Genomic DNA, 15855 nt, shown 5'->3' with positions numbered 1-15855 from the left:
AGGAGGAGCAGTCCGGTGGATGCAGTGATGACAATTACGGCGATACGCCTACCAAGCGACGTGCTTCTGGTGCGCGGTCAGTAAAATTTCGAGGCCGTAGCAACAATTCTGTCTTGTTCGGTAATGCTGCGGCAACCAACCCAACCCCGTCTAGAAAACGTTCAGTCCGAGCTGCTGCAATCAATGCCACAGCAACTATTCAGAACGCCATTCGGCTCAATGAGTCGCCTGATTATTTAGAGGAGATGGAGCGCATGGACTTGGACAATGAGTTTAAAAAGCGCATCTGCGATGTCCTCGAAGTCGATCACGCATTGGCCGACCGCCTGCTCTTAAACGAGCTTCGAACATACGCTCGTGCATTCAACGCCGTCCAGGGTAATGCGTCATGGGTTCTGCCTGGCTTCCCCCATGCTCATTGCATTGGCCAAATGGTCTACGGACTCGAGGGTCATCCCAAGAATGCAGATGGTATCACCGAGGTTCACATAACTTTGGCTTTCGATTGGAGCAAGGAGCTGGCCCTTGCACGCGGCGATCTGCTCCCAGATCTGACTCTCGACCCAAATGGACCACGAAACTTCGATAGCGAAGGACACCCGGAAATCGACGAGGCACTTGGTTTCCTTGACAATGCTTTTGGTTTCTTTGTCTAGTGCGCTATTCACTTGGCAAACAACATTGACACCACGCCTACTTCTCAAGACGCACTACAGGGATCAGGTGAAATGGACTCTTATATACAACCTCGTTTTTGATTTTCCACCACCTTTCGCTATTCATCTGCATATTGCTTGCACTGGTCATGAGATTTGGATTCCACCTTCGATTTACTGGAGGGCTTGGGAGTCTGTACAACACCGACATTCGAATGTAGTGCTGGTCAGGTATTCGAAATTTGGATACGGCGATGTCGTTCACAACCCCCCAGCTCTCATATTCTAACGGTTGCTCTTCGTCACCGTCGATAACCAACCGTCTGCGCATCTACATGTCATTCCCCAATACGTTTATTCACTAGACCGACGTAGAACCATACACGCAGCGTTTCCTTTTGTCCCTACATAATGATACGAACGATAATCCCTGTACAACAATTCACGTATCTTTGACGAATTCCAGCATTGCATGGGGTCGCGGCGTTCTTTTTGCATTGCACAGGCGACGGACGTCCGTTCATACAGATGGCGTTGCCTTTCTTTATTTGGCGTTATGGAGAGGAGTCTGAAAGTTTCCTGGAGTTTTGGTAATGAGACGTGAAGGGGGAAGAGGAAGATGGATGCGGTGAAAGAAGAAACCAAGTGCTGGGACTTCTTTCCCTTCGAGCGGTTCAGTGTTGGACTGGACGACGTCCATGTGTTACAATAGCATCATCTTTAGCTCACAATGGGTTTTCCTTTAGATCGTCATGGATTTCATACAACTACTGTTTTGTCCTCTTGTGAATTGACCATAAAGCGTGAGACTATGCCAATCATGGAGTAGTGATCTTCATTGATGTTGAACATCCAAGTCCAAGTTCCTATCTATTTAAAGCATTCACACCCCGCGCGACCCGGTGCACGATCATTAGTTTGCTTGGTCTGAGAAAGATGGTTGTACTCTTTCTGAAACTTCTCCATAACTGTCACACAATCCAGCTAGACTGAACTCAGACAAAGAGAGCCGGCCTTCTAGAGTAGTAAAGAACGCGATATTCTTTCGAGGATGAGAAATTATCATGCATACACTGTACCGACAAACTACACCTACGCTCAACCCCGAGGCAAGCTACATCAAACTCAAAACCCTACCAAACCTTTGTCACAATAAACTCCTCTAATCAACCTCCGCACTCTTCGTTTCCTCATCCGGAAAGCTCTCCATCATCGTCCTATCTGCCAGTTAGCTGAAACCAACTATTCTCAAAGCCTGCCATACCAGGCAGAAAACAAAACAGTCCATAAGGAGATACTTTGATCTGACATACCTCAGCTTATCCACCGGCGCAGCCAACAACCCCGCCAGTCCCTCTGCAAGCGGACTAAACGTCGGCGCCCCCAGATGGCTCTTCGTAGGTACGAACTGCTTCGTGCGCATGAAACTCTTGGCGATCTACTCGCTTTCCTCACGGAACAGTTTGGCTTCGAGATGAGGCATGCCTTCGGTTTTCTCGTGCTCGATGTGGGTGTGCAGGTCGTGCATTAGGTGCTCGAGGAGAGGGGCGAAGTTTTGGTCTGAGGGCGAAAGGGATTGGAGTGTGTAGAGATCTTCTTTGACCTGTAATGTAAGAGCGGATGTGAGTTTGGGAGGCTGGGATTTAGAGAAGATGAAGGGGAGATGAGGTGAGGGTACGGCTTGGTGCTGCTCGAAGTCTGTTTTTGTGAGGGATTAGCCTTCTTCTCCGAGCCACTTTTCCATGGCTGGGTAGACGGTAAGCTCTTCGCTGATTGCGTGGCGGGCGGTATTCCATACGAGCATGTTGCGCCATTTTATCTTGTCATCTGTGGTAGGGGCGGACTTGAGGTTCTCGTACCATTCGTCTAGGTATTGGTAGTCTACACCAATGGCTTCTGAGACGAGCATTTTGGTTAAAGGGCGTGGGGTCAATCTAGAGGAAGAGAATAGATAACCTAGAAAGAAACTGAAAGGGAGAATGATATTTGTTGATTACTTGAAAAACGAGAACGGAACACTGAATAGCCCGTACTATCTAATAACAGTAGATGAAGTGAACGAGTTGATTATTATCTAGGTATGCGAAGTACTAATGACATGAAAAATATAAACTAATGCATACTGGTATTGAAAAGGTTGCCACTGGGCAGTCAGTTGATCCCTTTGACCGTAACCGTATATCTTACCAGATGGGAAAGTTTAGAATACCATGAAGTCGTGATCGAGATCATATTCCGAGCGACGTTGGACAAATCGGCTAAGCCCCTTTTCTCCAAGTCTTGGGCCGATGCTTAAATCCCTGCAACCGCCGATCCTCCATTTCTGTTCTGCTCCCCGCCTCAGCATTTAACCTCCACCAACATTCTGTAGTCTTTCAACCTGCGTCAACATTGCTTTCTATCCGGCGCAACATACCCACCTCTACCAAAGATGGCATCCAACCCATCCTCGGGTGCTTCTACACCCAATGCCCGCTTCACATCACAGAAAAAGACGGCAGAAGACCTCCTCAGCACGCAGACAGTCGGTCTTGTAAACCTGTCTGATTTCCGAAAGCGACGCGCAGAAGCTCTTGAGCAGAAGGAACGAGATACCCAAGATCTGCTTACTGGTACTGGCACAATCAGTGGCACTGCCAGTGGTCGCGCGACGCCTGACGGGTGAGTAGTATCCTGTATTTCTTTATCTAAATCGAGGCAGGACTAATGGCCATAGTACAGTGCATCTACACCAAGGGAACCCCCTGTGAAGAAGAAGAAACGCAAGGTCGGAACACCGAAGTTATCATTTGGCATGGATGAAGAAGATGATGGAGAGAGTACAGATGCTGCGACGCCGCTCTCGGGCTCTGCTTCTCCTCGGTCAGGAACGCCGCTGTCTGCGAAGGACAGCGTTGCGAAGAAGAAGGGTGTCAATTCCAACGTGGCCCTTGCACCGAGGCTTCTGACAAAGTCTGCGTTATTGAAAGAGGCGCAGACTAGGGAGAGCTTAAGGAAGGAGTTTTTGGTGCTTCAGGAAGCGGTTAAGGCGACGGAGATCAATATACCGTTTGTGTTTTACGATGGGACGAATATACCGGGTGGAGTGTGTACGATTAAGAAGGGAGATTATGCGTGGGTATTTTTGGATAGGAGTAGGAAAGTTGGTGCTGATTTGGGTGTTGGAGAGAAGGTAAATAGCAGGAGGGAGTGGGCGAGGATTGGAGTGGATGATTTGATGATGGTTAGAGGGAATATCATTATACCTCACGTAAGTCAAAACCCTCATCAGCAGCATCGATCTTGTTCTTTCATGCCGATTGGCACGTTGGAAAGCTGCAATCGAAACGACGCTGACTATATGACAGCATTATGACTTCTACTACTTCGTAATAAACCACACACTTGGCCCTGGCAACCGCCTCCTCTTCGATTACAGTTCCGAGCCACCCAGCAAATCAACCCCACCTAGTTCCGAAATCAACCTTGATACATATAACCCTTTATCCGTCCCCTCGAAGACCAAGCCAAAGGATGTCCCCACAGACAAGAAAGACCTCGAGGGTACTGCCGACGATCCAACATATACGAAGGTCGTCGATCGCCGCTGGTACGAACGGAACAAGCATATTTTCCCCGCCAGCGTATGGCAAGAATTCGACCCAGAAAAGGACTACCAGAAGGAAGTGAAGAGAGACGCTGGTGGGAACGCCTTCTTCTTCTCATAGGACCCTCCCGGGTTCTAGAAACATGGCAGCTATACCCCTGATTGATGATGTGCCACTCGACCTGGAACCATAAGAATGGGTGTTGTTGTTCATCCGCCGTCGTATGAGCATGTCTTCTCCTTCTGCAAAGGCAGCTCTTGCCATCCCATAAGACGAGTGTTTTGGCATCTCTTTCACCAGTTGTTTATACAAGATGGTACACTGGTCACGTAACATTTAGTGTTTAATGACACCGCCAATCACTCTTGAGTTAGAGAATAATTACTATTGATCGCCCATTTAGCGAATGTTCGGTAATACATCTGCCCCAGAGCCCATTTCACAAGCAGTCTCTAATGGGGACCACGCAGGGAGGACCATACAACATGTCTCCCAGCTATCTACATAGCGTTATCGAAACTCGAACTCGAGCCCCCTACAAAACACAACACAGGACAAGCGCGAGCAACTTCGCACATTTTGGGAGAACACGTGGGAAAGCGCCACATGCCAAGATATATAGCAGAACCTTGAATTTCATTCTATGATCCAGATTAATCCAAGATGAAGTTACATGCACCCTTTCTTTGGTCAATATTCGAGATGTTTACTTAAGAAATAAATATTGGCTGTCGAACATTTCTTCCGCAACCTGCAACAAACAGAGTGATTAGTTGCGAGGTAGATGCATGAAATGTTTGCAGAGCTGGTATCTGCAATGATGTAAGCGTGTCTTTTCTTGCGGTGCCGAATTGACTACTCCAAAGACTTGGAGAAGAGTATTGATGGAAGGCAAATAGGGAGTAGTAAAGTTATCTTTAGAATAATTTACGTACTCTATTTCGAACCTGATTCTTCACCCTTGTTCTTCACTCGCAACTCACAGTCCCTTAGTGAGCATTTGCACTCTATGTCAAAAGCTTGGGACCAACATTTTAGCACCCTTCCGAATAGCTTTTCGGCTCGTATTGACCAAGTCGAATTTGATCCCTAATGTTTCGATGTAACTCCTGACACCTTTTCGTCGTGAGAGCGGTATATGGCGACTCGTTATCCTGCAGCATTTCAAAATGGACCTGGCGATTTTCGGCCGCAAGTTCGTTTTCAAAATTTGGCTTTCGTATGTCCTGATTATAGAGGTAGAAATATCCGATGTGTATCGCGATATGTCCACGTAGTGATGCATCAGTTGGAGGAAGATCAATCCAGAAGTCAATGAGAGTATTGAGCAAGGTCGACAATGGTGGGACGAAGTTTTCGATCTCTTCGACAGTCTGAGGAAGCTTATAGTGCCAATATTTGGCCGGAAGCAGTATCACGCCCGGAGCTGTTACATCGTCTGCCTTCGGTAGATCTGTCTTATTGTGAAAAGTGCTCGCAGATACCTGAGCTAGTCGGGGAACATTGTCGCTCATCTGTGGTATGTCATAGAATCTCGAATTTGGTGTAGTGCGAGTGAAACCGTGAGAAGCCAGCACGAGTGCTGCGCTTTCGGGGTCGTGTACCAAGAGAAAGAGGTCAAACACAATTGTAGGAATATCGTAAGCTGTCAGAGCATCTTCACCCCATATTATGCAGGGAATGCCTGCTGCATAAAGAATACGACAGGGTAGATATCTTGAGCTTTCTGCAGCCGGTACGAATACGTCGTCGAGAGTGTCGCCAAGTCATTTAGACGGAGCCACTAGCTGATGAAGCTTATCAAAATGCTTCAAGAACCATTGTGAGAAGCGTCGAAGGTTCAGGAGATGAGATGGAGACATGACTATTCGGGGCGATATAGGTTAGAGGTGTGAATGAAAGTTCTCATAAAGTGGTCGGCGCTTAAGTATTGTCAGCCCGGGACAGCGGGGAGGGGGGTTTCGACGCACTGGTTTATTGCTTGACGAGTTAGCCGAAGTGGAATACGGCGGCTAAATAAAGTATGGGAAGGTCAATTAACGCCGTGTCTTTAATTGACCGCCATACCAGCATAGATCTTGCTTGCCGCGCGCTGTACTCCGTGAGCTATTTCTATCAGGACGTTTGAAAGGGTTGATGGCGACTATGAACATTTCGTTAAGCTCAGCCTTCGCAACTTCTATGGCTCGTTTGCATTTGGAAGTTGGATTGCGAGACGATGCTAGCCTTCGTGAGGCCAGAAAAGGGCTGTTGATCGAAAGACCCAAAGTTCCAACATCTTCGTCAGCACGTTGGTTCAACGGGCTGTTGATCGAAAGACCTAAAGTTCCAACATCTTCGTCCGCACGTTGGTTCAACGGGCTGAAATCTATATATTAACCAAATGTCAGACGTTGTGAAAAGTCATATCAGTACGCAATCCTTCCAGTCTTTGATCCCGTTACTAAACTCGCGGTGATTCAAATTTCATTCACGTTGTGCCATTATCCCACGATTCACGCATCGATACACATATATACACATACCAGCACCATTCTCAACTCAATCGTCATGTGTTTTGGAAACAGCTCAGGTCCCCAAGAACGACCCCAGCCAGTCGTCGTGCAACCAATGCTCACCGCTCCCAACGTAGTGGTTCACGCGTCCACCTTCAAACAATGCCCCCCGCAATCTCGTTACAGTTCATGGAGCCCCAAATCATCGCCGAAGCGTGCCAAGCTACTGGACAAGCTCTGAACAACGAACCATATGCTTTGATTGGAGGAGCAGCATGCAGTTTGCTAGGCTCGAAGCGTGGTACATACGACATTGATATTGTTGTAAAGCAAGGAAGAAAAAGAGCAGTCGTGTCAACGCTTCGCCATCTGGCTCGCTTCGGGGTAGAGGGACGCTTAATGCGCACCTGGTACAACGCGTCGAACGGGGAACATTATAATCTGGATATCATGGAGCCAGCACACATTCACCAACAATTCAACGGCAGTATCGAGACAATTAACATACAAGGGATTACTGTTCTGAAGCCAGTTAATATTCTCAATTTCAAGTGCTTTTCATATGCGAATTCGAGCCGAGAACGCGTGAAGAAACAAAACGACGCGGAGGACATTCGCTTCCTAATTAATTACATGGCTAACAAGAACGAGACGGTTCGCAACGGTCAACTGCGTTACGCGGATGATGACTTTCTTTCTGATTTCATTTCTAAATACCCAGAAACTAAGAAGATTTGGGTTCAGATTGGGGTTCTAAGCCGCAGCCGGTAGATGGGTCGGCTTTGTCGCCGACTATATTCGGACTTGATTTTGCATGTATGTATTGTATGTATGGAGGCGTTCAACAATTTGGTAGTGCCTGGAGCTTGCCCGCGTTCTTTAGGTTATTTATTTTGGGACTGCAATAGCTTTGATTATAATTGATTTCAGTACTGATTCATAATCTGGAGATCTTATCAGCACGTTGCACGTTCTGTGATGTACAGTACACAGCATGAAGCGGTCTCTCCGCGGGCACATGCAACATCTCGCTTACTTTGCGTTCCGAGCAGACATAGACTCTCCCTTAGGCAGCTTTTGCCATCCCATAAGACGAGTATTTCAGCATGATAGGAGGGCCGTCTATAGATCCCTTAATTAGATACCCCAAATATGTAGCTCTTTAACAGGCAAGCATACCTTCTTTCTTCTAAACTTAATTCTCTCTCTCTTCAACCCCGAATCATCCAAATGACCCAAACCACCCAAACCAGAATCCACCCAGGCCAAAACAACAGCAAAAGCACTCCATTCCCTCCCCCCAACACAAACACCATAACCTCAAAATAAATCTTCTCCCTCAACTTCTCGCCCACCCTCCAACTCCTGCCTACCATCCAGCTAACATTTCTCGCGCAGTGCAGCAGCAGGAGTTGCGCGATGTAATAGGATTGTTGGAGAACGATTAGGGGGGGTAGGAGGAAGAGTGTGGTGGTGCTGAGGAGTTGGTGGAAGATTGTTGGTAGGTAGAGGGTGGGGGAGGTGAGAGTTAGGAGTGGGCTGGTGGAGGAGGAGGAGGAGGGGGTAGTGATTGTCATTCTGATACGAATGAACTCTTTGCTATTGCTTTGTATTTTCAGCAAAAGATGATATTATATTACTTGACTACTTATAGACAAAGAAGAGAGATGGATACCGAGTACACGAACACGTCAGTTATAATACCTTACTCGCGAGCGAGGAAAAGAGACTTCCGTCATGAATAGTACAGTAGTTCCCCTGTTATAAGTGCGTGCACCAATAATGCCTCACGACAACATGGCATGCATGAATGCATGTATACATGTAGTGGAGTGGGTGGTGGTGGGGCAGAATACACATGTCCTGATCCAGCAACACGCATCTTGAGGTTAAGATCATACGTGCGAGCATAGATCCTCCCGTTCATTATTATCCGCTGCATCTGTCTTTCTGTTTAGACTTACTACGTCCATGCTGTACAGGGGTATAAGTCGTCTCGTCTGCATGTCATGACAAGTTGTGAAGCCGTCCGTCAACTGAATACCTCCTCATTTATCCCGTGGGTACTTCGTATTAGATCTAGTACAGCTGTTTTTGCTATGGAGAAAAGGACCGGGAAAAGTAAGTCTAGTAACTTGAGCTTGGAAGTTTGATAGGGGAGGGAGGAGCTTGTACTGTATTCAGATTAAGTATGGGAAGGAGCCGAGAAGCTGTAGGAAGGGTTCATGTTGTTGTGTGGAGAGGGGATTGGCTGGTTTATTTTTTCTTTTCTAGCGTGGGGTGTTAGAATGGGGGCCGGCTTTGAGGCAAGTTGATGGAATGGGAGAGGTTTATATGCAGTTAAAGTCTGGTAGTAGAAGTGGGATGCACGTGTTGGGGATATGAGGGGTTGATAGGGTGGTGGATAGAGGGGTAATAGAGGGGCATCATGTTCAGTACTTGAATACGTAAGGTAGTTGCAGTGTTAAACTATTTCACATGGCCATAATCAGTAAGGAATGCCGGAGATCAGTACTGTAGAAAGTTTGTAGTTAACATCGTGAAGGATACAGTAATGTATAGAATGTGGCTTGGGATTGCTACCTATATCTATATTATGAAGAACTTCCTTGATTGAAATTCATACTGTATCCACCGCTTTTTTCATCTTTCACCATATTAAAATTATCTGTCGAAAGTCCAAAAGGCTTCAGGATACTATTGCCCAACTGACAGAAGAATAGTTAGCTTTGTAAGGGCAAGAGGATGTATTACTAACCCCTTTCAATTTCCCCATCATCTCTCCCATTTCCTCCTCCTGAGCTGCCTTCCTCCTAGGCGGAATCTTAACCAGTTGCTGCTGAACAATCTTCCTATCTCCCACAGAAAGATTCGGCATCTTAGACAACGCATTATAATCTGCTTCACATCAGTTCCACCCAAAATCTCTCCAGAAAGGAATCCCCTACCATCCTCAGCGCCCTGAAGCGTAGCCCACCCCCCAATCTCACTCCTAGCTCTAGCCCTCCTCATCAAAGCCTTCGCCCGTATCCTCTCAATATCCGCCTCCCTCTTCCCCTTGTCACTTGTATCCTCCGCCTTCGTAGCACCCTCACTGATAATCTCCTCAATCTCCTCCCCATCATCTTCCTTCACCTCCTTCACATCTGGTTTCCCATCATCGCCTTTCCCCTGTAGCTTATCAAGCCCATCCAGCGCAGCACTAGCAGCCTTAACCGCCTCCTTCCAATCCTCAAGCTTCAAATGACACGCCGAGATATTACTCTTCAGCACCGCGATTTCGTAGTCCAGATAGTTCGGACAGGCCGCTACGGCGGCATCATAGGTATCTAGCGCATCTTGGAAGGAAGCTTGGCCAAATAGCTCGTTTGCCGAGGCTTTCTTTTCATTGGATTCGTTGAGCAGGTTCTGTTGATGGTCAGTGAGGATATCAGTCCTAGAGGGCTATGAGGGAGGCAGGGCTTACAGCTTCTTCTTCGGGAGAAAACTTAACTACCTCGTCCACCTCCGGGTCTTTCGGCGCTTCATCTTTCTTCGCAGCTGGCTTGCGCGCGAATTTCTCACTGCGAGATGCCATGGTGTTGTGAAGTTCGAGATGTCTCGTCCAGAAGTCCAGCCTCGGTGCGGAAATCAATCCGCTTCTCGCCCTGGCCCTGGCCCCTCCAAAACGACCCCTCTATTCATCCCACTTCGCTCTCACTTCCCTAGGAAACAAATACCAACACCAACAAGTAAATCTCTCTAATCATATCAATCCCTGTACCCTACACACAATGCCTCCAAAAACAGAGTAAGATCTCAATCAACCATTTATCTCCCAGTCCTTCCACTTTCCTCCCTCTCTATCTACATCTTCTAAAGCTAAAGCTAATACACCCCCCCCTCAAAAGCTTCCCACCCATCCGCGCCTGCCTCTTCGACCTCGACGGCCTGCTCATCGACTCTGAAGACAAATACACCATCTGCACCGAAGCCGTGCTGGCCCGCTACGGCAAACCGCGTCTCCCCTGGTCCATCAAGGCGAAGATGCAAGGCCGGCCCGGCCCAGCCGCCGGCGCCATCTTCGAAGCGTGGGCCCAACTGCCCCTGACACGCGAAGAATATTTAAAAGAACTAGTTGAGTTGCAGAAGGTGCATTTCCCCACCGTGAAACCGTTGCCGGGGACGCGGAAATTGCTAGGGGATTTAGCGGGGGCTAGGAGTAGGAGTGGGGATGGGGAAAAGGAGGGCGAGAAGGTATGCGTGGCGCTGGCGACGAGTAGTCATCTGCAGACGTTTGAGCTGAAGACGGAGCATTTGGAAGAATTCATGAGTGTTTTCCCTGCCCATAGAAGGGTGCTTGGAGACGATGTGCGGATAGCTACCGGGCGAGGAAAACCAGCGCCGGATATCTATTTGTTGGCACTGAAGACTGTGAACGATAGTTTGGCGCCGGGGGAAAAGAAGATTGTGCCAGAAGAGTGTCTGGTGTTTGAGGATAGTGTGCCGGGGGTTGAGTCGGGGCGGAGGGCGGGGATGAGGGTTGTGTGGGTGCCGCATGCGGGGCTTAGGGAGGAATATAGGGGGAAGGAGAAGGATGTTCTGGCGGGGAGGACGGGAGAAGGCGAGGGTGATCTACACCAGGTTGGGGAGATTGATGATGGGTGGTCAGAGCATTTAGAGACGCTAGAGGATTTCCCGTATGAGAAGTATGGGATCGTTGTATGATTTGAAAAGTTTGACGGTTGTCTATAAAAGCACCATATTGCCTTTTAGACTGTAAATATCAGTAGAACAGGAAGAGCGCTGGTATTTAGGGATAATTTACATTGTCAACACATATCTCGTATTCTATATAACGTGCTGTGGTATCAATATATAACATATCATAAATGCGCTCTCGCTTTCATTGCTTGTCGCCTCTTTTGCTGCTTCTTCAACAACGCTTTATCCTCTTCTGTCATCCTCGCATCTGCCATAGACTCAGAGTATAATGCCTGCCCAATCGTATCCGTCAACCTAAGAACTCTAGTTGATACCGTAGCGCCATCCCTCCTATTTTTGCCCTCCCGTCTAGATTGAGCTATCTTCTCTGCGAAATCCCATAATCTGCCTTCCGGGACAAGGAGGTCATTTTCTGGGTTTCTAGTTGATTCCCACTCAGGGGCTAGCTTGGCCTTTGGCTGAACTTTTGAGTTTCTGCTTTTGGCTACAAGGATTATACCCTCTTCTTCAAATCGTGTCCATGCATTCTTCAGGGTCTCTTTATTGACAGCCTCGAAATATGAGAGGTCGCCTTGGTGGTATAGAGATTTGCCAAGCTAGGACTTGGTCAGTAGTATTTCGGGAAAGAAGAAGGGAACATACCAATTGTGCACTGTCTTGACACTTCTTGACAGGTAACCACCCGTCACCTTGATATGTCTTAGGAGGCGCGAAGCCCATAAGGGCCACAGCACCCAACCAAAAAGCTTCAACGAAAGGCCAGATCAAAAAACAGTAGAAGTCAAAGTTCTCACGACCCGCAGCTCGCTCAACATCCGACAAGTCAACCGCTGTGATCTTGCCCTCGCTGTCTCGGACCAGATCAACAATCTTGTCTGCTTCAAAAGCTCGAAGAGTATTGTCTAGATTCGCAGCTAGCCCTTCTGTTGGATAAATGAATTCCCCTCGAAACAACTGCGACAAGAATAATACCTGACTGCGGAGTTCATCGTAGGATATCCTCTGATTTGCGGGTCCACCACCCCGCTTGACGCGAGTATACATGCTCGCGCAGACCAAAGCTTCTGCAATGAACAAATGAATAGTCATATTCCGGTAGAAGGACAACTGGAATCTATCCACCGCATAATACGTCGGTTCTGGGAGACCTTCTACCAGTCCAACAAGGTCCTTGCCCAAGACCTCAAGACCACGCTCGATCACGACTACGGTTGGAGCATTTCCAAAATGGGCAACTCGACCTCCCTTTGCCCTGACACGTTCGCTCAACCATTCAACTCGGCGTATTAACTCGGCCATACCGACACCACGCCCCCTCAGGGTTAGAAGCACCGTCCCAATCAAAGCTGTCGGCATCACAACTGAAACTGCATTGATATCGGAAAGAATCTTGTAGCCCATCGTACGTAAGAGCTTCTGTCTTGTGGCGTGATCATCGATAACGGGAGGAATGCCAATTGTCCGAGCTTGCTGTTCTCGTATGAAATCACGCAGACTCCACGGTTTATGAAATCTCACGTCCACGCGGCCAAGCTTCAATGACAAAATCGACGATGCCGAGAGAAAATCTGCCAAATTCTCCTTCTTCTTGGGCACTCCAAGTAATTCTGTAACGTATCCTTCCGTCTCTATAACTTTGTCGTACTGTGTGCTTACAGGACAGATGATGGCGTCCTCTACCCGCCCCGATAGGATACTGTCCAAGATAAAACCCAGAATGCCAAACTTGGGCGGTAAAAGCTTTCCGGTTCTTGAACGCCCTCCCTCGACGAAACATTCGAAATTGAAACCGCCTTGCAGCAGTGTATCTATATAAGACTGAACCAGAGTCGTGTATAAAACATCGTCACCGAAACTTCGTCGAATCCACATGGCTCCTTCTCACAGTAAGTACCATAACAAGTCGGTAAGATTCAAATACACATACCGGCATGTTGCAAAAAGCTTCCCACAACAGGGAAATTCAAATTATCTCCCGCAACCACAGTAGGAAGCGCCAGGCCCAAACGATAGCAAATAAGCTGTAGAGAAACATAGTCCACATGCGACCGATGACAAGGCAAGAAAATAATACTCTGCTTGTTCTTCTCTGCCTCCTCAGCGACAGCTCTTAATCTCAGTACCTCCTCACTCGAGACATGAATGCCCTGATGATAAGCCCTGGTCAACAGCTGCGTACACAAATAATACGCCCCCCTTATAAACGGCCGACTCTCCATCTTGCATATCATATCCCCCGTCATCTTCTCGCACAGTTCTTGCAGACTATGCTCAATCACATTCTTCCTCTGCGTCTTCTTCGCCGCATATGATGGGTCGTCGAGTCTGAGAAGCCCTTCTTTTTCTTCAAACGCTATGCGCTTTTCCGCCAATTCCGTAATCTTTTTCTGCAGGATAGGTGTGGAGAGGACGGCTGCTGTCATGTTGTCCGAGAAACCGTTATAAAAGATGGGCTGGCCGATGAAGTGGTCGTAGGCGCGCCAGCCTGTGCCTGAGACATGGAGAGAGACTTCGCGCAGGAACCTGGACCGAGGTTAGCTTTTAGCCCACTGAAAAGAGGAACATAGCTTTGGCTGGTAGAGGGATGTACTCTAGGGGACTTGTTCTAAATCTCGCCATGTGTTCTACGAGATTCTGCTCCTTGTCTCGGTCTTGAGGCCGTTGCGGGGGTTCGACATATCCGCTGGGGTGAAGCGTAACTTGATCACCTAGAATGTCGAGGTCCGGGGCGGACGAACCTCTTGAGTCTGCCATTGTGCTAGATATTTACAAGCTGTAATTAAGTAAATAACCTCACAACAGAAGGAATTTATCCCAAAGTCATATCGTGTTGTTGATGTTGCAGGAAAGAAAGCTTGGAGGTGCCATCAGATGATAGTTGACCCGCCCGGAAATCAAATCTGGGGTGATCCGGGGATGGGCAGGGTTAACCGGCCTAAAACCTTAAATCTAGCGCATGTGAAAGCTTCACTTTATCCACCCACCTACTGGTATCTTCCCCCACCACCACCAAGAATATAAATCCGCACCATGACGCCCAAAACACCCACACCAAAGAACACAGACAACATCGCGCTCTCCCTCCTCTCCCGCGCCCATTCCCCCACAACAGCAAACACCATACTCACGGAAAAGGTAAACTCGCGACCCGTCTACCTCAAGCCCAGCGAACCCAGCACCAACGCGCAACAAACCCGGCGTTCACAACGAGCGCGCAAGCTCCTCAGCTCACGGAAAAAGAAAATAAAACCACCTCCTCTATCAGCACGCCAAAAACGCGCGTTGTGTATCTATGAAATCCCCAAGGCATCGCAGAAATATGCGGTTTATGAGCCGTTGCATGGGATGTGGGTAGGGTATATACAGGAGATTCTTGGACTGGAAGAGGGAGGGGGGAAGAACTTGCCCGTTACGGGACCGGCGGCCGCGAAGCTGTGTAGTGCCGATTATCACGGTGCCGAGCTGGAGGTTGTGCGGAGTAGATGTGTATCGCGGGTTGGGGTGAGGGGGATAGTGGTGAGGGATTTGAGGGGGGTTTTTGAGGTTGTTACGAAGGGTGATAGGGTTAAGGTTGTGCCGAAGGAGGGGACGGTTTTTAGATTTACTGTGCCGATACCGATGCCGATACCGATATCTATGGCTGAAGAAGTAGACGGGCCGGCAGAGAAAGTGGGAAAAGGGGGGACAGTGGAAGACGCAAAGAAGGAACTAGTGTTTGAGCTGCACGGCAACCAATTCATGTACCGGGCAGCGGACCGCGCGAACAGGAAGTTCAAGTCGCACTACCTTCCTGATCTTTGAGATGAAAGGAAATGCGGTCCAAGACACAAACACACCTCACATCGCACAAGCCGGCAAGCTGCATGAAATCGGGTTGTTGGAAGAGGCCGAGACAATCGCCATCGAAAAATCTCCGAGACGGCACTTCGATGGCAGCCAATACTTAGGACGTAGTAGATGCACATCTATTGCAGGGAAACGTGACGTCCTCCTGTAATGCCTCACACAGCAGGACGGCAAAGCTGTTTTCGTCGACTTGCACTCTAATTCGGTTAGGTCTACCTGCATAGCAACAAACCAGTCATGCCAAAGAATTACATATATACATCAGACATTACCAATCGTAAATAGCAGCCTCAAGCATGAGAGAAACTAGACTAAAATACAGGCTTCGCAAAGCCATATCCGGAACTCCATGCTGTGCAAATGTGTGTCCGCCAAAACGCCTGCTTGCCAACATTGGCCAAGCCTTGAAAACAAATTCAGATCCCATATTTATTCATCAGTGCCATCATAGGTTGCGCCCAACTCCGCAAAAACAGCCCGTTTCAATTCCCGCCATTTTTTCTACTAGTTGCCCAGTGATCTTTCTTCATGCAAGCTGTATCCTTTCATAGGTGACCGTGTAAACTG

At 48.1% G+C, this 15855-nt stretch overlaps 6 protein-coding genes across 6 annotated transcripts; 3 read left to right on the top strand and 3 right to left on the bottom strand.

The window, feature by feature from the left end:
* Positions 1 to 1818: 1818 nt before the first annotated feature.
* Positions 1819 to 2565, bottom strand: LHYA1_G005722 (putative hemerythrin-like protein; the record flags this gene model as incomplete). Its single annotated transcript, XM_031150666.1, has 3 exons — positions 1819 to 1873; positions 2099 to 2292; positions 2413 to 2565. 3 exons carry the CDS (start codon positions 2563 to 2565, stop codon positions 1819 to 1821), a joined length of 402 nt encoding a protein of 133 aa, XP_031004235.1.
* A 522-nt stretch (positions 2566 to 3087) lies between these two features.
* On the top strand, positions 3088 to 4363 carry LHYA1_G005721 (FAM50-like protein; the record flags this gene model as incomplete). Its single annotated transcript, XM_031150665.1, has 3 exons — positions 3088 to 3317; positions 3378 to 3906; positions 4004 to 4363. 3 exons carry the CDS (start codon positions 3088 to 3090, stop codon positions 4361 to 4363), a joined length of 1119 nt encoding a protein of 372 aa, XP_031004237.1.
* Positions 4364 to 9332: 4969 nt separating this feature from the next.
* TTC1 (Tetratricopeptide repeat protein) lies at positions 9333 to 10315 on the bottom strand (the record flags this gene model as incomplete). Its single annotated transcript, XM_031150664.1, has 4 exons — positions 9333 to 9446; positions 9497 to 9636; positions 9687 to 10146; positions 10205 to 10315. 4 exons carry the CDS (start codon positions 10313 to 10315, stop codon positions 9333 to 9335), a joined length of 825 nt encoding a protein of 274 aa, XP_031004236.1.
* Positions 10316 to 10511: 196 nt separating this feature from the next.
* Positions 10512 to 11445, top strand: LHYA1_G005719 (Uncharacterized protein; the record flags this gene model as incomplete). Its single annotated transcript, XM_031150663.1, has 2 exons — positions 10512 to 10528; positions 10629 to 11445. 2 exons carry the CDS (start codon positions 10512 to 10514, stop codon positions 11443 to 11445), a joined length of 834 nt encoding a protein of 277 aa, XP_031004222.1.
* A 158-nt stretch (positions 11446 to 11603) lies between these two features.
* GNPAT (Dihydroxyacetone phosphate acyltransferase) lies at positions 11604 to 14196 on the bottom strand (the record flags this gene model as incomplete). Its single annotated transcript, XM_031150662.1, has 4 exons — positions 11604 to 12038; positions 12085 to 13319; positions 13370 to 13965; positions 14033 to 14196. The coding sequence occupies 4 exons, from the start codon at positions 14194 to 14196 to the stop codon at positions 11604 to 11606; spliced, it is 2430 nt and encodes an 809-aa protein (XP_031004223.1).
* A 276-nt stretch (positions 14197 to 14472) lies between these two features.
* On the top strand, positions 14473 to 15243 carry POP4 (Ribonuclease P protein subunit p29; the record flags this gene model as incomplete). The annotated part of the gene is made up of 1 exon (XM_031150661.1): positions 14473 to 15243. One exon carries the CDS (start codon positions 14473 to 14475, stop codon positions 15241 to 15243), a length of 771 nt encoding a protein of 256 aa, XP_031004228.1.
* Positions 15244 to 15855: the final 612 nt, after the last annotated feature.

Source organism: Lachnellula hyalina, assembly GCF_007821495.1.
Source record: "Lachnellula hyalina strain CBS 185.66 chromosome Unknown contig00095, whole genome shotgun sequence".
Lineage (NCBI taxonomy): Eukaryota > Fungi > Ascomycota > Leotiomycetes > Helotiales > Lachnaceae > Lachnellula > Lachnellula hyalina.
The sequence above is the reverse complement of the archived record's forward strand: the minus strand, read 5'-3'. Positions and strand labels throughout refer to the sequence as shown.